The 26,042-nt window shown below is 39.4% G+C and overlaps 2 protein-coding genes across 2 annotated transcripts; both read left to right on the top strand.

Moving 5' to 3' along the window:
* The first annotated feature begins 355 nt into the window (after window positions 1-355).
* Window positions 356-4,460, top strand: LOC121946326 (transcriptional regulator ZNF706). The gene is made up of 3 exons (XM_042490845.2): window positions 356-514; window positions 1,906-2,054; window positions 2,895-4,460. The coding sequence occupies exons 2-3, from the start codon at window positions 1,920-1,922 to the stop codon at window positions 2,988-2,990; spliced, it is 231 nt and encodes a 76-aa protein (XP_042346779.1). The 5' UTR covers window positions 356-514; window positions 1,906-1,919; the 3' UTR covers window positions 2,991-4,460.
* A 6,001-nt stretch (window positions 4,461-10,461) lies between these two features.
* On the top strand, window positions 10,462-24,183 carry LOC121945574 (14-3-3 protein beta/alpha-B-like). Its single transcript, XM_042489819.2, has 6 exons — window positions 10,462-10,619; window positions 13,917-14,228; window positions 18,951-19,074; window positions 21,846-22,009; window positions 22,255-22,350; window positions 23,103-24,183. The coding sequence occupies exons 2-6, from the start codon at window positions 13,926-13,928 to the stop codon at window positions 23,157-23,159; spliced, it is 744 nt and encodes a 247-aa protein (XP_042345753.1). The 5' UTR covers window positions 10,462-10,619; window positions 13,917-13,925; the 3' UTR covers window positions 23,160-24,183.
* The last annotated feature ends 1,859 nt before the right edge of the window (window positions 24,184-26,042 follow it).

The following is a 26,042-nucleotide window of genomic DNA, read 5'->3' on the forward strand; positions in this document are numbered from 1 at the left end:
CGTGACATCTTGTGGTAGGCATTTCATTTCGCACCATGCAGACAGAAAATCAAGCAGTCATCCCAACATGTGGTTTACTATACGCGTTATTTTTAGAGATGTGTTTTTATTGGTAAAATGCGTCTTAACGCTCAGAAACTTTAGTACATTTGTAATGTTTTTTTTTAAATAATTATTTTATTTACTGTGGCCTTGAAGCGTTTCCTGATGCAACATAGGACTGCAACATAGGACACAAGTGATGCTGACTTCAAGTGTTGTTAGAAATGTCTCAATCCCATCATTATCCCTGCAATACGGGTTACAAAGCATCGCGAGACATCATGCGAGACACACGCTTCAGTCGGGACCACTGACAGCACTTGAAGGCAGCACAGAGCGGGGAACGAGCATGCGCAGAAGCGAACAGTGAGGACAAACCACCAAAAGCAGCGGAGGGTCCACTGAACTTAACATAGCGTTGCTTGAATTTTATTTTGGTGGCTATCTTCAATAGTACATTATTTTTGAACTGGTAAGGGATTTACAAAATGTTTATTCTGACTCTTAATGCCTAATATCTATTCACATTTCGATTTTCTGTATGTGTTCTAACCTAGCGTTAGCAACCGGCTAACAGAATGCTCGGCTCTCTAGAGAAGCAGGCAATTAAATGTATGGCTTATTTATTCTTTATATGGACGATGATGAAAGATGTGGGTTTCATGTACCTATGACGACTGTCTTCCGTAGTATACCTCTGCAACTGTCGTTGCTCGGTGGCTAGCTAAAGTTGTCTATAACGGTTGTGCTAAACCAGTCTTCACCGGTCTTCACTGATAGCGGTAGCATCAGTTAGCGTTAGTTAGCGTGCATGGCGTGGCCTGACCTCACATCACCCACAGTGCTCATGACTGGATGACATTTTTAATGGAAAGGGTTGCCTTGTAAATTAACAAAGTTTCAGGCAACGAGAGTAATCGGCACTTCTTTCCAACACACACTATTTTTAGACTGTTGATTGACCCTAATGTATTGATTGAATGTCAGTCCCTCCAACATCAATATCCGTCGAAAACAAACCCATACCACTGACCTAGTTTTAGCATTCTGTCTGTAATAACTGTCTATCTGCAGTCTGATTTTCTTTGGGGAAATTTCCAAGTTAATTGCCTTATTCCTGTGACCCAAAAAACGGCAATTAACCTAGTTTTAATAAATGTTTCACAGCCACTGCTGTCTTGCACACTTTGAAGTTTATTGATCCACTTGACAGCTGTCCTTAAATTGTTAATCATAAAGATTGCTTCATCTGAAGCATCAATGGGTCTAATCAGGGTCCCCACTGATCCTTAAAAAGTCTTAAAAGGTACAATACATTATAATACAGGTATAATATATAAATACATTAATTTAAAAATAAGGCCTTAATTGGCATTGAAATGTGTTAAATCAATCTTTCAAAAGTCTAAATAATGCTCAGACATTGGAGGTGGGATTTTGGTTCATCTTTTTTTCTGACATTGCTTTGAAAAAGCTCAAAATATGAGTAACATCAAAAATACTTCAGAGAATGCCTCTTGCATTAACACCACTAAAGAGTCATGTTTTAACTGTAACTGTTTGAAAAATAAAATGAAATTTAACCTAACCGTAAGTAATTAATGTTGTTAAATGTTTATTTTCTTTGATATCGGCTACTGTAGTATTGGTCTTAAATTTCTTTCCAAAAAGAAAAATCCCACTCGCTCAACATTGGGTGTAAGTGCTTTCAGTGTCCAGTTGGTGGTTTTACAGTCCCTCTATCTTAACATTTTCCCTTCCATTTCCTTTTCTGAAGTTTTTGTTTGCACGCCAGGTTTTATAATCTCTCGGTTTATGGCTCATCACCTTTTTCATGGTGTTGTTCCTGTATAATTTCTTCAGGTCTAGCATCAGATATGGCCCGTGGGCACCAGAAGATCCAGTCCCAGCAGAAGAATGCCAAAAAGCAGGCAGACATCAAGAAGAGCAAAGGCCATGACCAGAAGGCAGCAGCAAAGGCTGCTTTAGTATACACATGCACTGTGTGTCGGGTATGTGCTTAGGCGGGAAACAACATAAATTATTCCGTATGAGCTCGGTATTACTTAACCGTGAAGTAAGGATGGAAATTAATGGAGATGAGTACTGAGATATATTGTTCTTAGCAGTTAGTAGTGTAGGTGTGATTCAGGTAAGGCTGGTACCTGATCATGTTACTTTTACTTATTGCTTTAGCCCTGTAGTGAATAACCACACTTCCAAACTCACCACTTTCAATGAACCATAGCAAATCTGCAGTCCCTGCTTGTGTCATCTTTTGGGGGCATAACCAATTCTTAGATTTGCTCTTTTAGACCCTAGTGTTAAGTGTTTAAAGGCCTTCACAGCACTTCGGTTGAGAAGGCTCTGTCCAATTTTTTATCTTTCTGTAACCGTCTGATGGTTACGCAGTAATCAGTAATGGTTGAGATTCACATTACAGGTATGAAAATGGGCAGAACTCAAAGTGTTGAAGTCTTTGCTCATACCTTGTTTTCTGACCTCCATCGTTGTTTGTGCTCTGTTGGTATTTTGTTGCCACCTATGCAACAGCTGGGACAGATATGAGCTGATATGCAAACTCTAGCTTTACCTCCGCTCTACACGCACTCATCAAGAAAGGGCAGCTTGCTACAAATGGACGTAAAAACACCCATAAATATAGTATGTCTGCATATTGACGTGTGCTCCTCCACCATTCATTTTAATTGTCAGTGAGAAAAACAGTAACAGCAAGGCTTTGCTGGATGCCTCATTTATTATTGCCATTTTTATTGCTGTGCTTCATTTATATTGTCTCTTACAATGTGTGTTTTCTCATTTTTTCCTCTTTCTTTCCCACACCTTTTCAGACACAAATGCCCGACCCGAAGACCTTTAAGCAGCACTTTGAAAGCAAACATCCAAAGTCCCCGATGCCCCCGGAGTTGGTCGGTGTGGAGGCATAATAGATTCACCTCTCTTTCAGTAAGACCTTTTGTGGCTGATTTCAGGACAGGCTTCTACATTTTGCAATGAGTTAGATAAATGATCAGTCCAACTTCAGTTATTCCCCCAATGCTGCTTAATTTAGATAAATGAGTGTTTTATGCAGGGCAGTTACTGGCCTGCATGCCCATGGTCTTTTTGCTAATTTGAATTTTTTTACAAAAATATCCTCGCTTACCAGACTTTGGCCGTTCCTGAAGACACTGCAGAAAGCTACCCTCTCTTGGCTTGTGCCAAAATGTATATGTTTTATCTCTTGATTGTATGCAATATTTCTACCTGATCATTTCAAAATGTTATGCTCACAAGACTAGCTTGTCCATGGGCTCTACTACCATCACACCATCTCAGGGCTCCCTCACTGTCAGGACAAGCTTTGAATTTAGAAGAAAATGTGAATTTGGCACTGGCTCAGCTGAACAAAGTCATAATACTGAGATGATAATTGGAAGTCATCTGCATCTTAATCCAATGTACTGTGAAATCCATTATGGATTTTTGACTGAAATTAATTTGTAATGTGTTTATAAATATGGCTTACTCAGATGGATTTTGGAGTTCATAGTGTGCTTGGAAAGACGCTTATTCAAAACCACTAATACTTTTTTTTTTTTTTAGTAGATTCAGTTTTACTTCCAGTCTACTGATTTTTTTTTTTTAATTTCATCGAGAGTCTGTACTTACTTTTTTGATATAAAGATTATATTTAACACATTGTAATACATGAAATTTGTTTAGTTCATGTTGACTGTAACTTTCTTATGTGAAGCAGAGAAGTAAAAGTTGACCAGAGAGGGCACTGTCTGTCTACTCATAGCAAACACTTTCATGACGCAACCTCCTCAACTCGTATGACTGCATAACACATTTCTAATATCTTCTTCCTTGTTAGAAGTGCTCTGTTGAGTAAGGGTGGGTGAAGATACAAGTTTGCACTGGTTGTTCGACATGAAAACACAAAATCTACTCCTGTCCTCCCACTTTGTCACTGTAACAAGTCTATGGCATAATGGTGTGCACCACTGTAGTATTTGCTCATGATTTAGCTCATCACTATTATATTTTTGCAATGTAACCTGTCATCTCAAGGCCATATGTGTAAACAAACCCAAGTGCAGTCTCACGCTGTTTCATGTTATCATGACGGTGCAAGGTATTTTGACTCTGAACCTACGTTGAAAGTCCACATTACACTGTAAGTTAGCTTTTTATATTAGTTTATTTTTCCTAGCATGCTAACAGACAGAGATTTAATTTATAAAAAGGAACTATTTTCAATACATGTAGACCTACTGTTCATTAACCACTGACATCGTATCACTGTGCTAAAGTCTGGACTGACTACCAGGCATGTTTTTACTTTTGTAATAATCATATCTTTGTCCAATGTTATGTATACCCTTTTAATAAAGGTGTCACTTTTATATGAACTATTTTTAAGTTGTTTTTATTATCATGTATTAATGTGTGATTAAATGTTTGCGTCAAGTTGTTTTGAGCCTCTACCTACTGTAAGGTTTATTCGTCAAACGCTTATTCAGACTACACGGGTAGAGACTAATGTGTACTGTAGTTATAATGTTTAACAGTTTGAATAATTATCATATTACAGCGAACACGTGCACTGTCCATAAACGATGGGGTGAAGCAATGAAAGTGAGAATTAATCTATGAGAAAAGCACACTCATCTACCTCTGCTCTTTAGTGTTATTGTTGGTGCTGTAGACCACATAAATCATAACTTTATTAGCTTATCAGGTTACACCCTGGTGTGAGAATAAGACTTGTTTTGTTGCTCATCTGCAAAGTGTAAATAAAATCAACTGTATTCTTAAGAACGAGAAATGTAGCATGGAGGTAATAATGGATCACTGTGTCAGTGGGAATGTTGCAAGACCTGGAGCCTCATGTACAAAGACTTGCGTGGATTTCCTACTGAAACATGGCGTACGCTCAAATCCAGAAAACGTCGTACGCACAAAAAAATCCTGATGTATGAATCTGGGCGCACGCATGAATCCAAGCACATTCCCTTTGTACATCCCAATCAGCGTGGAATTGAGCGCACATGTTGGAGTACCCGACCACTCCCTGTCCACGCCCCCATTTAAATAAGCAAATCATATTTAAATAAGCCCTGCACCTGCACGATCAGAAAATAAGAAACAAAAGACGAGTAAGACGGGATTTTAAGCTTCCATTCATTAAGTTTATACACTTACACGGATCACACACTATTGTTGCAAATTAGTGCAGAAGTGCGCCGGGGAGAAGGTGAGGCTGATAAGTCTTTACGCACACTTTACGCACGGGGTTATTAACATGAGTACGTTGCGCACAGTGACAAATAGGGGCTTGTTAGATCTGAAACTGTAGTTTAACCAGCAAAACACAGCAAGTCACTAACTCTAACCGCTGTAATGATGCGGTGAAGACGGGATATGATTTGGGGGCGCACATGCTCAATGCGCATCACAGGGACTAATATTAGGATAATTACACGACAAATTTATTTACCAAGAAGCCACCCATCGCGCACAGTGCCAGCTTGTAGTCTGTTCCCAACCATGCTGTTACTCAGAATGCGTGAATCGTGCGTTGAACCAGGCCACCTCGCCACAATGTTGGTTAACTGCATTTGCGCATCACATATGATCTGTACATTGATGGAATGAAAGTGTTTCCTGTTCACGTATACAAATTCATCATGTGACGGCGCTTTTATAGCAATGTGTGTGCAGTCGATAGCTCCGATTACATTAGGAAAACCGGCTCTCGCTGCAAATTGCGCTTTAATGTTGACCTGTTCAGCTGCATGGTATGGGAATTTGATATATCTGGCTGACATGCGGATAATTCCGTCCCATACGGCTGGCATGGCTCGGCTGAGGGTCGACTGGCACAGTCCCGATCGGTCGGCCAGCTCCCTCTGGAATGCCCCGGTTGCCAGGAACCCCAGTGTGGTCAGCACCTGTATGGGCACAGGCAGCGCATGGCTCCTGGCTGTGTTGCGCTCCAAGGCCGGCCGCAGCTCTGCGCACAGTTCCACGAGGATTGCCCCTGGGAACCTAAAGCGGCTGATGAGCCAGTCGTCATCGTGTGCCAGTACATCGTCTCTGTCTCGAAACACACACTCTCTTCTAATTGCACCATTTGCAATGTCCTCTAATGCTGCTAAAGCTGCCATTGTTTTCAGCGGTACTTTTTGCACCACTTTGCGCACGCTTTTATATCCACTCATGTAATTGGAGACACGTATGTTTGTGTGTGTGTGTGTGTTAATTGTTCACTGGTGTTAATTGTTCATGTGTCTCTGATGTGCACATCATTAAGTCATCATTCAGAGGACGGATTGGTTACACGTGTTTATTTTATGTTTCCCAGGATCACCTCTGAGTGTCGCCAAAGTATCAACGGCTGTAGAAACGTGCGTACGCCAGCTATGAAGTTGGCGTGAGGCACCGCACATTTCCACGGTCATTTCACTCTTGATACATCTGAACTTTGCCGTGAGAAAGAGCGTACGCCACGTTTTTGTGCGTACGCACCCTTTGTACATGAGGCCCCTGGTGAACACCAATAATATTGGTTCTTAGTAACACTTGGTATTAACTGGCTGTTGAAGATCTGTGTGCTAAACATCTGTCTGTCTATTGTCATGCTGTCTATATTCTTATTGTACTTATATATAATTTCAATTTCAAACTACATATACTACTTTTACACATTGTGTTGTTTCATTTGGCACATATTTTATATTTTTATGTACTTGGAAAATTACTCATATTCCTAATTTTAAATATTTTACATACTAGTGTTAATTGTTTTTATTACTACTGTATTGATATTAAAACATTTTATATACTTTGTACCTGTACTTTTTTTTCCACTTTTTAAAATTCTCTATATTTGGCATCAGAGCAACTGTAATGAACTACAATTCCCCACAATGTTCAAGTGTGTAACACCTGGAACCATCAGGGGATCTAAGTCAATAGGTCTTTGTTTGTCTTCTTAGACCTTTCTTGATAAGGTCTAAGAAATAATGCTCCAAAATTGAATGCTGACAATCTTATGCTTTTGACACTGCATGCTCTTAGCCCAGGGCTATCCTTCACCCTGATCGGACTCTGGGCTAAATGAGCCCCTTGTCACACATACATTTTTAACCCATTGTTAAACTAAGCCCAGGGCTACAAAATTCACTCTGCACTTCTGCTCACCTGGGGTTAAATGTCAGTTGAAACACGTGACTCATGTTAACATTCTAAAATTCCATTGTTTACTTAGCCCCCTTTCACAGTGGCACTTTTTAGCCCTGGGTTAAGTCCACCTTCAGGGAACAATCCTGCAAACTCAGGTCTAACTCTGCTCCAGAGTAGTCCCTATTTTGGCTCAAAAAACAAAACCACTAGATCCTACATTTCCCATATTGCACCTCAAAAGCTTCTTTCAATAGAGCTTCCCTGCATGGTTAACCCTTTAAAGCCTGAGCAAACAGGCCTGATTTCTTTAAGAAACAGGGGAAGAAGGCAATGAGCAATTTAAGAATAAATGACACAGAAAGAAAATTACCTGAAAAACACAAAAAAAAGGCAGGACAGTTAAAAAAAAAAAACACACAAGAAATACAGTGAAATAAACTGAACAAAACTTTAAAATTACAGATACTGTTTAAAATAATTTTAGATAAAGATAGCACATTAAGTAAGGAAATTTGTGTTTGGTAGATTATTTCTTTGTTGTAACAAAGCTTCTTGGCAATAAATCTTATACCTTTGGAAAGCCTATTTATTTCCCTTTCAAATGGTGCCACATTTGTAAGGAACATGCATTTGTGGGATGAGCAGCAGAGGTGATGTGTGGGTTGCGCCCATGAAAAATTTGCCAAGTCTTCTCTGCCAATGCCAAACAGCTTTTTGTGCTATTGACTCTTGTTTGGTGTTGTTTGGTGGACTGGATGTTTGAAGTCGGAGGAAACAAGACATATTGGCAATTTAACAATTCATTTAACAAACAGGAGCCTCAGTAGCGTGTGGAAGAACCATACACAGCCACAACAGCCTGGCACCTTCACCTCATGCTGGTCACCAGCCTGGTCACACACTGCTGTGGGATGGCATCCCATTCTTCAACCAGCATTTGTCCTAAGTCAGCCAACGTGGTTGTGTTAGTCACTCTGGCACGATTCTTGGAGCAGACACCAACTGACCACTGTGACAGGGGCCATGCTCTGAGGTGCTGACAATCAGGTGCCAATCAGACACCTGATAGTCAGCACCTGGGGGTACCAGAAGCTCAAACAAGAGTCAAAAGCAACAGCAAGAAAAGCTGTTTGGCATTGGCAGAGAAGATTTGGCAAATTTTTCATGGGTGCAACCCACAACTCTGCTGCTCATCCCACAAATGCATGTTCCTTAGAAATGTGGCACCATTTAAAAGGGAAATAAAAAGGTTTTCCAACGGTATAAGATTTATTGCCAAGAGGCATTGTTACAACAAAGAATTAAATCTACCAAACACAAATTTCCTTACTTATTGTGTGTAGTTTATATAATTAGTATTATGGTTCTCTGGCATTTTTGGCTTAGCTTCTTAAAAACTATCTTTAAATCTATGTTTTTTTGCCAAGTTTTTCATTGCCTTTTTCTGTTTTGAAAGAAATCAAGCCAATTTTCTCAGAGTTCAAAGGTTTACATATTTTGAAAGGCACCTGAATGCAGCACAAGAAAAGTGACATTGATCCAGATTTCAAAGGGTTAACCCTGAACAGGCGTTGTGCTACAAAGGTGAAGTCTCCCATCCCAAGCTGAAATCCAGCTCATGTCGTGGCCAAGACGATGTTGCACAGATAGGTTTTAGATTTCAGAAGATTTAGATTTTAATGACATATGAAAAGACTGATAGACTGATGTTCGTTTGTTTGCTTTTGGTTGATGAAATCAGAACAGACATTCCATGTAAAAGTTCCCCATAAGTCTCAAGAAGTTGCTTGGAAACATTTTTTTGTAGTCATTTGTAAGTGTGTGTGTGTGTGTGTGTTTGCATTTGTGCTAAAGTTCACCGTTGTTACACTAAATGAGAACTTACCAAACCGGTTCTACCTCTTTGACTCACTTAGTTTACTCTTTATTTCCTTTACTTGCTGCTGGTTTGATGCGACAACCTTCCTGGACCGCACCTTGACGAGAGGTGACTCACTTTTTTGTTGCGCTGGTAGGTATGTATTTCTGTGGTCGACCAATCTGATCTGCCCTTAAATAGGTTACAAGCTTGAAATCTTGGCCCGAGGGGAAAACATGTGACAAGGCAAAAATAGCTTCACTCTCTCCCCTTGGAAACCAACCAGAATGCAGAAATAGTAGTTTCTATTAGGCAATATATACTGTAGCACTGTGTCCTGTGTTCTAGTTTGTGATGCCCTCAGCATCTCCAGCAATTCCAGACATAATTTCATCACTGTGTGGAAAATGATGATATCTCATTTTGTAAGTGAAATATCACTTTGGTAGAGATTTGTGCACTCTAGATAAAACCCCCATCACCAATTACCTCCACACAGCCAGGATCTGTTCAACATCATCCAAACAATGGGCAGTGTTCGAGACTTATCAGTTATCATATCAGGTGTCTTGTGTTGTGTTCTTTTCACAAGCATTTAAACCTTTGAAATTTGAACAAATTGGTTTGACTTTAAACTTGCAAAAATAAAATCATTCAGCAACTTGGTGAGAGATGCCAGCAAACTGTGAGAAATTATGAAAAGGTGACAAGAAAATTTCCTGGATATTAATAAAAGATTAGTTTAAAGAGAGATAGAGATACACAGTGAGACATAATTATTAGAAAAATTAAAACTAAAAAAAGGGCAAAATCTCCAGAAAACTCTGTTTATAAGTAGTAAAATTCTATATTTTAAATATTTTCTAAAAAACAAATTTTAAATTGTATTATTTTTTTTTGCAAATTCTAAGTTGTTAAAAGGGAGCACCCAGCTTCTAGTAGTAGTTAGCAGCTAACTCAACTTATGGGCCAAATACCCTGGTCATAAAGTGAAGTACAGAACAATGGAAGTCATACCTATAGAAATATAATACATTGAAATAAATTTAAAATAAATAAACAAACAAATAAGAAATAACAAATAAATAACATAATTCCTCTTTAAAAAATAATTTGTATGTTACTGTAATGTTCCATGTTAATATTTTCAGAAATGCAATGTGCTTGCTAAGATGCACCTCGACACAATTGATTTAATAAGAAGTGCTTCAAAATCATATTTTTATAAATCGATTACATGGACCCATACAATATAAAGACATCAATGTGCTCTAACACTGTCTTTTTTCATCATTTGCCTGATATGGACTACATAAGTATTGGTAGAGGGAAGAGAAACTACACCTCTCACAATGTCTCGTGTTCGGTTGTCTTGGTACCGTTTGACGTCAGTCCTCCCTGCTCCAGCCGTGCCTTGGACTGGTGTGATTGGAGGGAAACCCCGTGGACTGCATTCACGCAGACGGGCTGAGAGAATCAGCTGTAGCTTGGCACGCCGAAATCACTGCTATCTGCCAGTATTCAGGTATGAAAGGACCAGCAGCTTTTAATACTGCACTTTTACGTTTGCCTAATTTATCGTTGGGTCTTCTAGTTCAGCGTAGAATGTAAAGATAACGGAATCGCATTGCCGCCGATTGACTGTAGGGCTGTATGTAGCGGCGACAATCATCAGACACAAGAACAATGGCTAGCTTAGCTACAGTTGGGATGTGTCTAATGGCTGGTTTTAAAATGGAACATCAGAGGAGCAGACGTGGAAGGCGGGTCAAGTCGGAAGTTGAAGCTCTTAATATTCTATTACATTAGCTACTACTGTTAAACCAGATAACGGGTAAAGTGTCAGGTTATCCTAATAGGTTAAGTGTGGCTGTTGCCAAATATCCAGGCAACTGTGATGGGAATGTGTTGGAGGAATAATAACGTTCGCTTGTGAATATGTCTGTTATTCTCCGGGTTTTATCTTAAGCAATTTAGCTTCTGTGATACTACAAATTTGCTGAAAGTGCCAATAACATACGTGGTGCGGTCGCTTCATGTAGTTTATCGGTTTATTTCCTGGGTGTCGAGTAGGTTTATGAATAGGTAAAACTAAAAAGATGAGACAAAGTATTAACATCACATATGCCACCAGACGGTCAGCGAAACTCTGATGCACACCTTTTTTATTTAGCTTCGAACCAACCAAACTATTTTTTTTCAACGTGAGGATATCAGAAACGTCTGCGTGTGTTTGCACATTATGAAGGAATCAGAATAGCCAAAAAAAAAAAAAATGGGTGTAACACCTAGTCCATTTGAAGTGGTCTGGCTTGGAGCGCGTATGTTTCAGGAAATAGTCGGCGCCATACTGGAAACGGGTCACGAGGGCCTAACGGTCGCGGTTTTCTTTCATTCGGTGAATTGTTTGTCGTAAGCACTTGTTACATTTAACGAAACTTTAATTAATGGGGGGCTTCCGGGCTCATGTCTGCCGAATATACCGGTGTTTAGTTCAGGAAAGCGCTGTAATTTTTCACTTTAATTTCCATGTTCGCGGTTGTTGGGCGAGCCACAGGTAGAAGGATGGGTGTGGTGTCTGTGAGGACAGCATAAAGAGAAGGCCGGGGGGGGGGGGTTGGCGTTTGCCCAGGAGGCATGCCAGCGATTCAAGATTGAGTTCTTTTTGCATGTATCTGTGCCTAGTCTCCTATAAGCATGCGTGACTTACGCTGTAAATACGAAATGACCTGTATCATGTAGCACATGTAGTTATCGATCGAAATGTATAAACACCCCTCGTTCATGTTGCATAATATCCAGGGGTACATTGCCAGTCTACTTCCTGGAACTGTTATAATTTCCACAAACCAGCTCAAACCCAGTACATTCTGTTTTTAAAATTTTAAAGTCCTGAAACCGTTTCGTTATAACACGTGTATACTGCATAGTGAAACACCATTTCAGTCTGACAAAGAGAGCCCAGTAGTGGTGTGTTTTTAACCCTTTGAAACCCGAGCAAATTGGCCTGATTTGTTTCCAAAACATGGGGAGAAGGTAATGAGGAATTTAAGAAGAAAAACCCAGATATTAGCAAGAAATCAGTAAAAAGTTCAAGGAAATTACCTGAAAAAAAGTAAAGCAAAGCAAAACAAAACATGTGTCAGTACGTGTCAGTTAAATTCTCTTTTTTTTCTGTATGTTAGGACAAATTTTGATCACATCACACTACAAGCTCTCCGAAATGGAAAAAGAAGGGATTGATTTTGGGTAACCCCGCTGGCTATTTTGGGCGGGTCGAACGGATGTAGCTTATTGATCTAGTGATGAGGATTCCTGCGCGTTGAGTGTTTGTGTCAAATGTACACACAGGCTGTATTTACATTATATCTTTTGGTACCTTTCTTTTCTCCTTTTGCCAGCCCCTATTGCACTGAATACTGCTTAGTAACTTGCAGGGCTAATACAGCACTAAGCTAATAGTAGTATTTCTAGTATTTTTTATTTTAATGCAACTGCATCTTTAATGGGGGTGTATATCACCAGAGGCCCCATGATACAATATTATTTCAATACTAAAGTCACAATGATTATTTTATAACTTCTTTAGCTTGTACATAGTCGGTACATTTACATGCAGAGATAAGTGTAGCTACAGTTACTTAATTGGACTCCTGTCCATGTATACAACAACTGGGGTAGAATCGATTTATTGACACAAGAGCTATATCCGTCAGCTATATGACCACCTGGTGATATAGCTCTTTCAGCTAGTTGTAATGGACTGAATCAAAATGTTTATTTGCAAGAACTTCGAGGGAGAAAACCACCGCATTACGTAGATATAATCAAACAGAGCAGAACAAACTCTGCCTTCATTGGGTAGTTTTAAACTACCTAAAAATATCAATATCAGTATACACTATATTTAGAATATTTTCACCACTTTATCTTGCCACAAGACAGCCCTTTCCAATGGGGATTTGAAGCTGTTATATCAAAAACACCAGACTCCACTGTCATTTTACTCTACCACACAGTAGAGTTGCTGGACTACCACTGCCTCAATCAGCTGTTGTGTAAGGTAAAGCAGAGCAAATATTCAAATATAATGTACATTTACACTGATATTGTTTTTTTTTAAGGTGTTTAACATTTTTTGCTGAGGTCACATCTGCAGCAGTGCATTGCTTAGCTTCTGTGCTGGTGTTACCCTCACTGCAACCTGACCCAATCTCTTGTAGGGACTGTACTTTAGTTATCAGACCAGGGGGGTGGCAGGGGCTGACTTTTTTATCTAAAGGGATAACAAAATACTACAATTTAGATATGTATTTCCCTCACCTAAGCGAAACTAAAAACACAATTTCCTCCCCAGTTTCTTAATTTTTCAGAATGCCTTACCTGTTTTGCACCACCCCTTACCCCTTCATAGATAATGAACAGGCCCAGCACAGCGACTAGGATCATGCACAGGATGCCCTGGCCAGTTCAGGTCCATTTGTGGCATATACATGAAAGAGTAGCTCAATTCCAAATGCATTATTGAGGTGTTTGAAATGTAAGAAATTTGACATAAAATTATTTCACTTGAACTCAGTGCTTTTAAAAGTCCAGTTTTAGTTGGACTAACACAATAAATCATTAAACCAATGGATGATTCCTCTTTTGCTGCATTAATTGCTCTTGATATTCTATTTTTTAGTCCCTTTTACTCCACTCTTTAGCGAAGGGTTCTTCTGGTAAATAGGTGCTGGTCCAAATAAAGAAAAATATGTCCTCTTGCCACTCACTTAATTGGCTGCCATCTGTCCTCTTTTCCTGTCTGATTTTCTTTGTCCAGTGAGCAGTCATGTGCGAGGCACCCCAGAAGGAACTGGTTCAAAAGGCCAAGCTGGCCGAGCAGGCTGAGCGCTATGACGACATGGCTGCGGCGATGAAGCACGTGACGGAGAGTTGCCCAGAGCTGACAAACGAGGAGCGTAACCTGCTGTCAGTGGCCTACAAGAACGTGGTGGGTGCCCGCCGCTCCTCATGGCGCGTGATCTCCAGCATTGAGCAGAAGACGGAGGGCAGCGAATGCAAGAAGGCCATGGCCAAAGAGTACCGGGAAAAGATCGAGAAAGAGCTGAGAGACATCTGCAAGGACGTGCTGGTGAGACTGATAACATTTCATTGGACAACATTGCTAGCTGTGTCTATCTGATAAAGCTTTTTGTCATTTAGGCATAGGTGTCCTTATCCTTAACAAGGTGCATGTCTGAAAGTGGCTCATTTGTCTCAATGGGGTTACACTAATTATACAAGGCTCTGTATACTGCATGGTAAAAGGAGGGCAAATGTTCACAATTCAGTTATATGATGTCATGTAGTACTGAATGGACATTTTACCATAAACACAAAAAGGATTTGATAATCTTCAGCAAGTGTCAAAGTTGTTGAGGCACTATTGTGGAGGTACAGGGATAATGAAGTAACTGATAAGAGGAAAATGCACCTCATGGAATTACTTAAGCTGGTCATCTCCTTTTGACACTCAACATGTGAAGAAATACTGGATGACAGAGGAGTGAGTCGAACTCCACAGTTATGCCTCCCTTCAACAGCTCATGTTGTCTGATGTGTCATTTCTGTCAATAAGACGCAGTAGACATTGTAGAGAAGTGCCACGCCTTAAGTGCTTCATTTCTCTTCCTGACTGTCTCAGAGAAATTCTGCATATTGCTGCTGTCAGGCTCAAACCACCTATCTCCAAAATTGCTGTTTTTCAGGAATCGAAAAAAAAGGTAGGATTTTAAAAGGATCCAATGGAGATAGGAGGTTTAATTACAAGCATTTTTAAACACATTACATTGATTGAGAAATGGTAGAAACCCATTGATAGACGTAGATGGGGACTAATGGAATTAATTTATTAAAAACATGAAAATGGTGAAATGTGAAGATAGGTTTGCGCCCGACAACGATATGTTTTCTGTCATCATTAATGACCTGTAGCTTATCATTGCATTCTTCCTCACATGAAAAGGAGATTTTTAAGTTCTTAAACCGGCTTACACTAAGCTTATATTAATTTGGTTCGTCATTCATAGTCTGAGGTAGCCAGATTTTTCAACAGTAAGTTAAGTGGTAAGTGTGTTAATCCTTTTAAGTCAGACTGACTTATGGTAGTGCTCCAAGTGGACCTCTCTCATTACACCTGCAGCAGGAGTAGTAGTAGCAGTTCTTTTGAAATGGCAAAAACTTCCTCGTTTGATTAGCGGTTCAAGCCGCAGTCAAATTATAAATGGACAACCTCAATATGAGAAAGTAGGAAAATACAGAATTCATGAGCCCACACAGTGCAGGGAATTAATAAAAGTCAGTAGCCATTTTATCAGGTACATTTGAACAATCTAATGCAGTGATGCACAACATCCCTGTAGTAACATCGATCTTTAAAAATCTCATTTTCCACCTTAGCCCATCCTGACACATTCCAAGCAGGCTAACCCTGACTTTAGCCTGGGGTTTGTTGGCCCTGCTCCAGTGCAGAGTCAGCATCAAGTCTGTGGGGTTATCCCCTGAAAATCAACTGAATGTGGTGTGTTGTGTGTACTCTCACATACAGCCCTGCTAATGGCAACATTATAATGTTGCTGCCTGCTGTTAAAAAGTAATCATGCGTCATTTGAGAATGTAAAAATTAAGCTGCTTTCACACCGCTGAGACCTGACATCTGCCTGCCTGCAAGGGTGTTCCCCAAAAAAGCAAAGCCAATTTAAAAGTCGCCGCTATGGTTTAGGGCTGTCATGATGGGCAGGTGCTAGTGTAAATGTCACTGACAGAAGTGCAAGCTAGCTTTGCACTGTGTAAACTATGCATGCTGTAGCAAGACAAAGGAAATCACTGAAATTACCAAGGATTTTGGTTAATCAGCCTTTTGTTTGATTGGGTTTGTTATGGCAGGGTGTATCCTTAAAGCGACAGTGGCAACCAGGCCTTGTGCAAAGATGCCCCAGAATCCTGGGCTCCCTGCGCACAGACTCTCTTGGTTAGAGCATGTTGCCAGTTTTTCTAAAGATATGGAGTTTTATGAGTTAAATGACTTGATTTTTGTTCCAGATTATATCCTAACTAGTTTCAAACTGCCATGTGTACATATCTGAAGTACTGTAGCATCTATAGGACATCTGCTACTCTGTTCTTCTCTCAGCCTGTGCATTATCTGCCTGGTGACTCACTATGTCCTAATCCTTTAATGACAGCCGCTGAGCCACCAGTGCTCTGGCTCGCTGACCTCCACTTCAGCCGAACAGCCTTATGGGGACCAAAATAGAGAGAGATGTGAGTAAAGAGGGCAATGTAGGAGGGTTATAAGGACAGGGACAAGGCTGGGGTGTACATGAAGCAAACTAGTTTGTACGAGGTGTTTTCAGACGACATACATGTCGTGTTCATTCCTGTCCTGAATGGAAACTAAAAAAGGGCACAAACATGATGAATCAAATGGGGGTAACGGATATGGCTGGGACAATAAGTATATCACCGGATTCAATAATATCACAATTCTTGGGTGTTGAATATGTGTTGCTGTTTTTAAGCATTGCGATTTCAATATAATGGTTTATTAGGATAATTTTGATTACTTTTTTTATTATTGGAACATGGGAAAGGGTGAAACATTCAATTTTTAAAAAGGCATATATTAAAACAAAAACAAAAATTTTAATAATCTTTATTTGTATCGCACATTTTATACATAAAATGCAGCTCAAAGTGCTTTACATACAAGAGTGCTATACTTTTAAACACACCCACACATGCACACACATAAATATATATATATATATATACATACATACATACATACATACATACATACATACATACATACATACATACATACATAGAAATAAGTTGCAGACAGGCCAGAAATATAGAAATATTAAATAAATATTAAACAACAAAAGTCAAAACAGTAACAGTGCATAAAAAGTATGAAACACATTTTTAAGAAATAATAGATGCACATCACGTCAGTCTTTCTGACTTTTATTTCAGCAGCATCATATACTGCATAGAAAAAGTAAAATAAACTAATAATTTTTCAGTTCTGCAGGGCTGCTTGCCCTGGACACTCCTTAGAGCATGTGCTTGCACACACACGCACATTACCCTGATGCTCACTTTGACTGGCGTTTATTAGATTTCCAGGACGTGTTGCAAAAACAGAACGACAAGTTCTCTAGCAGTGGGCAGAAATCTACACAGAGGCCTGACCTGTGCATTTCTTTTAGTAACATGACTATGTTGCCTGTTCCTCTGAGCTCTGAGGCTTTTTCATCTTGGCTTGCTTGTGCTGCCCATTGTAGGCATCTCTCAGTCCTATGAATGCAACGAGAATATAGTGATATAATCAAATGGGATCATAGAATTTAGTTTGCTTTGAACCTCCTTGTCATGGTTGTAGTTGGACTGTAGCTATGCCCTTGCCAGTGGCCCAGTTCCACATTCAGATCCCAGAGGGCTTCCCTGATCCCTCACATCAGTCTAAGAGCATTCAGCAAATGCAGACACTTACATCAGGCTTGTTTGTTCCATTGTACTTGGGATAATGTACAAATGCACTGTGTAATGAAACACATTCTTACACAACCTGAAAAATCCATGTCTCTGAATCCATTTGGAATACTGGTCTGTGCTTGAGCTATTAATATCATGCGCTGTTGTGGAGCGGAGTTGTTATTGAGTCATTCGGTGTAATCCTACATTACATCATTTTTCATACTGAATCTGCATTTTGCTACTTTTGGCTTCACTTATCATTTTTGCCTTCTATCCAGAGACCCGTATATTACTATTCCTATTTAAAGAGCATTAGGCTGGCCCATAACTGATGCTATCTCAACTCATAGTTTTAGAAATTAGGAGGCTTTTTGTATTTAGCTCTAAGCTGCAATTCTAACAACCTTTCACCATCACTAATGGCACGGGGAATTCTGCTTTTCTGTTTTCCTATGAATATATGTATATGGCAAACTCTTTGTCATTGCTTTTGTTAAGAAACAACATGGAAATGTCCACATGGAAACTACATTAAAACCCTTAGTTAAGCCATGATGGTTTCAAATCTGCACTTAGAGTGAAGCATTACATCATATTTATGTAAAAGCAGTATTTAAGTCTTTGTCCCACATGTTAACATAGTGGATTAACAGCACTCTTCAGATAGTAAGCTTAGATGCACTTTCGCCAGCTAACACAATAGGTATGCTATTCTCTGCCAGCTAGCAGTCAGGTTAGCAACAAGAAGAGGCTGTCAAGTGGTGCATGTGTTAGAAAGAGCCAAGCTGGGCTCTGTGAGTGACCTACTTCCTCAGCAAAAGCTCATGAGGAGTTCAGCAGCCTAGCTCTGTCCTCTCAATCGCCACCCCCACCATCTTTCATCCATGCTCCTATCATTTATCTTCTTCACATCTTTTCTCTTAGACACTCTCGACTCTTTTCCAACCCTCTGCACTCCCCCGTCTTCTGTACAGCCCGACCCTTTCGCCTCCCTTATGCTTTCATGTTATCTGCTATCCTCACAGATCCACTCCCCTACCCCACCCCCTTCAGTGGTCTCTGAAGCATCTGTGATGTAGCTCTAAGTCTCAGGCTCAAGTCCCAGGGCTATTGGAGGTAGCCAGCTCTACCCTAATTTAGATTTGGTGAGATATTATGCTCAGTAAAGGTTAAAATAATGACCACTGCTCTTGTGTCTGCTCATTTCAACTTCTTACAGCCCCAAGCGTAAAACAAGCAATGTATATGCATTATAGTTGACACAATGGATTGAATATCTTAGCTCTTTTCTAACAGTCTGCTCTCTCTGTTTTGTGTGTTTCTGCCACAGGGTCTCTTGGACAAATATCTCATTCCCAAAGCCTCCTCAGCAGAAAGCAAAGTCTTCTATTTGAAAATGAAAGGAGATTACTATCGCTACTTAGCTGAGGTGGCTTGTGGAGAGGATAAGACAAGTAAGCACCATGTTCAATCTTTTCTTTACCATCTTTATGTTGGGGGTGGTAGTTCTTTATTTTCATTATTTATGTGTATGTTTTGCTCTCTGGCAAGGTGAATTGTAAGAAGTTACATCCTCCATTCCTAGCATAGCCACAAAGGGTGTATCAGATGAAATCCTATTAAATGAACACTTTAGCATTGGCCTATGACGCTCTATGACAGTGGCTCTTCAGTGCTGATTCCAACACCATCACAGAAAAGGTTGTATAATGTTTTTAAATGCTACAGCTTCTTTTTAGTGTTTTTGACTGTTAATAGTTAACAACTAGTCAGTAAATATTTTGAAAAAAAGTGCACTATAAGCAGAGACCATTGGTTTTGTAAATGTAACCTAAATTTCAACATACATACTGTTGGGCTTTAATGGGCCCCAGTACATGTTTTGTGCGTCTGAAAGACGTTGAAATTTGCCTGCGCTGTGCTGCAGGAAAGAGCTGCACTCAGGGTGAGCTACAGGGGTGGGGGTGGGGGGTTCTGTGTTTGCTTTCTGGTGCTGCTCAAATCGACAGTGAAGTGGCTCTACTCAGTCAATAAACCCGTTAATAACCGTTGGGTGAAATGATCATTCCTCTGTCTGTCTGTCTGTCTGTCTGTCTGTCTGTCTGTCTGTGTGTGTGTGTGTGTGTGTGTGTGTGCGTGCGTGCGTGCGTGCGTGCGTGCGTGCGTGCGTGCGTGCGTGCGTGCGTGCGCCTTTCTATGACAAATAATTCTAAACCTATAAGCTACCCATAGTAACCTGACAAATCCCTGTAAAACAGAAGCAGAGTATAATAATTCTAAGACTTAAGATGGATTTATTTATTTATTCTCACAAATATTGAAATGACATTCTTACTCTGCAGAAAAAAATTTTAAAAAATAAAAAATATCTCAATCCCTATATTGACAACGCAATACCCACCAAATTAACAAATATTCAAAAAGCCGAATATTGGGGTCCAGCTTTTGTGTGATCACATCTTTTTGGATAGCAAGCACCTCATGTGTAGTCCATCAGTTTCATTTCATTTACCTATTTGCCCCCTAGTGGCTGTTAAGAGATAGAGGCAGTATGATTCACTGGTCTCCTCCCTTAAGCTAGTAAACTCAGTGGACTCATTTGCAAGTCCTCATTATTTGAAACTGTTTGCATTTTACTGATTTTATTTCTATTTAACAATTTCTTGTTATCGGGAAAACTAAAAGGTCACAAGCTGTTTAGCAAGAGGACAACATAATCTGCCTCCAATCATATCAATGCATACAGCCAATAAAACCCTGGCAGTAGTAATCTGTCAGTTTACAGTCAGTTCTACTGTCTAACTCTGACTCCTGTCACAGAAGTCAACTGTGTAAACAAAAAATGTAAGAACTTCATAGTTTCTTGTGAACCATTTCTTTTCCAAGAGCAGGGATTTCCTAGAGTCTGTCTGGATGCCTGGCAACCTCATGGTGACACCACAACGTTAACAGGCTACTGTTCCTGGTAAAAAATAGTCCTTCACATAACTCTCCCATAAAATCCCAAACCGTTTGGCAGACAGACAGTGAGTGTATTGATGTTCTCATCAAACTTTCTGTAAGAAAGCAGAAATTCAGTTTTCCAAAGCAATTTCAGAATAATACTGCTTTTTTGAGCCACCTCAATGATACACCCCGCTGGCTACTGCTTTGCATGTCTGATTGGGCATAATGAAGAGTCATGTCATCCATTTTTCCAAACCTTGTTAATCTGTTTTGGTTTTTGGGCTGAACTTAGATCTTAGAACAACTGCCCCTAGATGATGCAAATACATGTGTTTAAATTTGAGCTTGTTGAGGTGCTACTGTACTAACCAGGAAATAATCTGTATAAAAAGTGTTCTCCCTGGTGCTATATACTCAGCAGAGATTAAAAGAAGAAGCCCTTGCTCATACCACAGAGAGGTGTATTGTGTTAGTTGTTAGTTTTTGCTACAGTGTTACTATACAGTGTTGAGGAAAGTCATGAGACACTTTTGAAGCTAACTTATCTTTATATATATATATATATATATATATATATATATATACACGAAGTGAGGTGTCAATTCGATCTCATCTAACATCAATTGATAATAATTAAGGGGACAAAATAAAGGACACAAGCTCAACTCAACTCACTTTTGATACCAAGCGCTTTTCTCAGTTTCTTTTTCCAGCGTAGTAATTACCAATATAGGCAGGACTCTTAATTGACCATCATAGCAACGCGATGTGATACTGCTGCGACATCATATCCAACACAACACACAATCTTTGCTCAATCCGGCTCTCAAATTATCATTTCATCGGCAGTTGAACCAGAGGAACGTCTGCACTTTGTCAATTTACCACAGTGTGGTTTTGCAGCTTCCATTTTTATTAAATTTTGGTTGAGTGTGAGAAAATATTGCACGCACTATTTGCGGCAGCTTGGCCCTTTGATAAATGGCGGGTTTAGTATTTCCCGTGTTGCACCAGTAACAGTTCTCTCTGATCAGTCAGTGCTCTGCAGTGTTGTTACTCCACTCTCTGGTATCGATCCAGCTAGCTTAAAGCCTCGACCAAGGTGGTACCAAAATATGCACCAGGCAATATCCACAACATTGGAAATGATTCAGAATATTGCATTAGTTTTGTTTAGGTTTATATGTTGAACCAACAAGTGGGTGTATAGTATAGTATAGTATCATCAGTTGTGATTTTTAATGTTTGATAGCTTTTGTGAATTTTTCTCCTCTCTCAGATATCATTGAAAGTTCAAGGGACGCTTACCAATCGGCCTTTGATATCAGCAAAGAAGAAATGCAGTCCACGCACCCAATCCGCCTTGGTCTTGCCCTCAATTTCTCTGTTTTCTTCTATGAGATCCTCAACTCACCTGAACAGGCCTGCCAGCTGGCAAAAAGTGTAAGATCATACCGCCAAAGAACTGTCTTTCATATTTATGAGGATATTAAACTGCTTAATGTAATGCAAATTTGTGATCATGTCACTTTTTTTGTGAAGACTCATAAGATTGTTTGAATTGCAGTGAGAAAGCAATACAGACCTGTGCACAAACACTGACCTCACACAAACATTCTTTTGACACATAACAGATTGTTGAAGATCTCCATTTTCTTGCTGTTAAAAAGGTGTTTTGAATCTTTTAGGCTTTCGATGATGCCATTGCTGAGCTCGATTCACTGAGTGAAGATTCGTACAAAGACAGTACACTAATCATGCAGCTACTGAGAGACAACTTGACAGTAAGTTTCCATTACTGAAACATTTATCAATTCAAATTACACCAACAGATTTTGTGCTTTAAAATACCCATGCTGTTGTTTTCAAATGTCTTGTTTTCAGTCCAAAACCCAGAGATATTCAATTTACTATCAGAGGAGTAAGAAAACCAGACACTCTCATTTAGAGGAGTTGAAACCAGAGGTTTTGCCATTTTTGCTGAAGAATGATTTTAAACCTTAATAGTAAATGTTTTTGCAATTTTCTGTGATTGACGAACTGATAATCCCTAACCGACCCTCCTCTAAGCCCTGCCTCTTTTCGATAGTCCATCAAGCTATAGGAACTAGCATGAAGCCCACACTGTAACCAGAAGAAAAATAATCACATTTTTGGAAAAATGAAAAATTGATTTCAGAGAGAAGAGTGAGCAACACATGATCGTCAAGAAAAAAAGCAAGAAATGCCTAATATTTCCTGCTTCTGTTGGTTAACCAAATAGATATGTTTATGATAATAAATGTTCGTTGTATTTCATGTGTTCCACTCCCCTTTAAGTCTTAAACTTCAGTCAGAGTGGCATTAAAAGGGTCTTAGAAGACCTTAAATATTACTTGCCTTAAGCTGCAGGAACCCTGATTTAGTGTTGATTCACTTGAAAAATAAAAGTATATTAAGATTCGGTATTGATCTATTTTCTTTGACCTCTGTGAGCATCTTATTGTCCTCCCTCTAACTACTTCTCTTTGTGCTGCTTGTCCTCCTCTCTCCTCAGCTGTGGACCTCCGATAACCAGGTTGAGGGAGATGAACAAGATGAGACCAGAGAATGAGCCAGACCCCCGTAGTCTTCCCTGTCTACCTGCCATCATCCTGGCTCATCTTCATCACCATCATCAACACTGAGACCACCTCATCATCATCATTGTCGTCCAATTCTCTCCATCTTTTTTCTATTTAGTTCTCTCAGTTCATCTCATTCCTATCGGTTTACTATTTCTCCTTTTTGTAGTAACTGTGGGAGAAAGGGATGGGGAGGGAGGGAAAGTTTTAAATTGCGTGGTGGGAGTGTCCATGTGGAAGGGTAAAGTGTATTTGGGGTTGGTTGCTTGTCTGCTGACCTTTTTTTGTGTGTGGGAGCAATACTCCTGAAACATGCAGCAGGTTGAGTTTTTAGAGTCAGAAAACAGCTTTACTGTGTGCGTATCCTATTCATATTAACCATCCTTGATTAACACCGTTCTGATGATACCTTTGTGGTTTCTCAAAATGCATAGTTGGCTCCACACATGTTAGAAGACAGCAGCTGTTAAGTCTACTTGGCAAAAGGAATGACAGCAGAGGTGAAGGCAGTGGATGTGTGATGGAAAGTGCTGGAGACAGAAGACAAGGTTTTGTTGGAACACAACGGTTACATTCCATTTACTGTCAGTTGCTCAACTTTCTACTCTTTATTATTATTTTTTTTTGTTTTTGGTGACCTGCTTTTGTATTTCTATGTATCAATTACGAGGTATAGAAAACTTTGAAGAACAAAAGAGCACACAAGCTTGGTATTGTTGATGTTTTTATGAGCACAGCAAAAAAAAAAAAGATCCACATGCTTATCTAGTTACTGCTTTTTCAAATTAAGATTTTTATTTGATTTGACTTTTATTCTCCTTTTGTTTTCTTTCAATACTTGCCTAAACTGCATGTTGGTAAGAAGTAGTTTGTGGAGATGTAAGGATGGTTGTTGTCGGGCGGGCTAGGTTTGTTCATGTCTTTGGAATTTTCATACAGAACACCCAAGCATAACTTGTTATTTGGGGAAAATGTGTAATTTCATGTAAGTGGAATAAAAAAATAATAATTTAAGTTTCTACTTGTCCATTTGAAGTTATACACTGCTAGTTTTGACTGTTTTGACTCCAGCAGCCTTATAGTTTGTTTCTTTTTACATAGCTGAATTATCCAAAGCCATCTGTATTTGAAGTTAATGAGTTTTCACTCCCAGAAGTGGTTGCTTTACCTCAAAAACCAGTAAGTTTTGCTACAGTTGGACGCTAGATCCAGCAACCATTTAACTCAGTTGCTCTATTTTTGAAACACTGTACAAGAATAAGTGAGTCACACAGATTCTGTGGCTAGGAGCAGACAAGGAGACCCACAGAAAGTCCTCTCATTATTGCACACCAGTTTGATTCAGTGTCTCCAATGCAAACACCCTGCTGCTGTCGCTGTGCTCAGTCATGTCTTTTGTTCATTTAAACATATCACATAGACTTGTTCTCAGTGGAAAAACTGAAAATTTCTCACAAAAATAAAATTATAAAAGGCAATGTAAACTACAAGCACAATAGCTACACACTGGAACATCCTGGACCTTTGTAGACAGGAGACGCAAGATCTCTGCCCCCCTTAAAAAGGCATCGCTCATCAAAAAAGACAGCAGAGCAACACGGTAAAGCCAGTAAATTTACATCGTTGCCACTGCATGAATGAACAGCAAAAGGGAAAGGAAACCTTTTTTTAAACTGTTTCCTTCCACACAGCGCTCTGGGTGTGTCTCACTTCGAGGAGGGAGGGCACTGCAAGGCCACCACAGAAGAATGTAGAGCTGCAGTGCCACCTCTCAAAGCCTACCCACAAGTGCACAGACATACAGTTGGTAGCACATCGTCTGCAGAGAACTGCTCCAGAAGAGTTTGCTGTCAGTCAATTCTGCTCATAAGTGAAATCAAGGTAACACATGCAACCGGCTCTGTGGGTGATATATTAAATAAGCTCTGAATTGCGATAAGCATTTATTAGGTAAGTGGCCATAGAATATCTAATTATGAATATTTTGTGTTTTCCAAGGCCTCACTGTAATCTGCAGTTAAGTTACTCTTGCAAGAAAACCAAGATCAGCTTAATTGGGCTAGACTAGAATATAGTTGTCAAGATATAATTGGTCTACATATCTGCAAGCAAACTTTTTCACTTTCCTCATCAAAATGACCCTAGCTTACATATTGTATGTGCAGGCGACACCCAGGGTCCCTGCTGATCCTCAAAAAGTCTTAAAGACATTGAATAGATTCATCTAAAATACAAGGTATTCATTGGCATTAAAATTATTTTTTAAATATTAATTATTTAGTCATCTTTTTCTGACACTGATGAAAAAAAAACAAAGTATGGGTAACATTAAAAATCATAAAAATACACAGAATGCCTCTTGCGTTAACATCACTATAGAGTCATGTTTTATGTTGCAATAAATATTTGAAAAATACACTAAAATTCCCGCTAACCTTAAGTAATTTTTTTTCCCCTTCAGTATTGGCTACTGTAAAATTGTTCTTAAATTTCTTTCCAGGTGGCATTTTAAAAATAAAAATGCTTAAATCCAACTTTCTAAGCTGTAGAAACCCTGGTTACACCACTTAAAGTATTTGTATACACATGAATGGATTACTAAATGTGCCTACCAGACAGGCCACCCCTGGCTTTCACTGTAAAAATGTCACTCAAATTAACATGTACAGACCAGAAGATACTCAAAATGACCACAAAGAGATGAAAAGGAACTGCAAAGGGACATAAATGTTTTTTTTAAAATAACCCATGTGATGGGAGAAGCAGTTGGCCACCATTCAAAAATGTTTGGACACCCCTGCTTTAAAGAGACCAAAATAAATACAAACACAAAATGACTACAAAGATACAAAAAAGACAAAATCACCACTCAG

This window comes from Plectropomus leopardus, chromosome 11, assembly GCF_026936395.1.
Source record: "Plectropomus leopardus strain MGB_pleo_1.0 chromosome 11, ASM2693639v1, whole genome shotgun sequence".
In the NCBI taxonomy this organism is placed as follows: Eukaryota; Metazoa; Chordata; class Actinopteri; order Perciformes; family Serranidae; genus Plectropomus; species Plectropomus leopardus.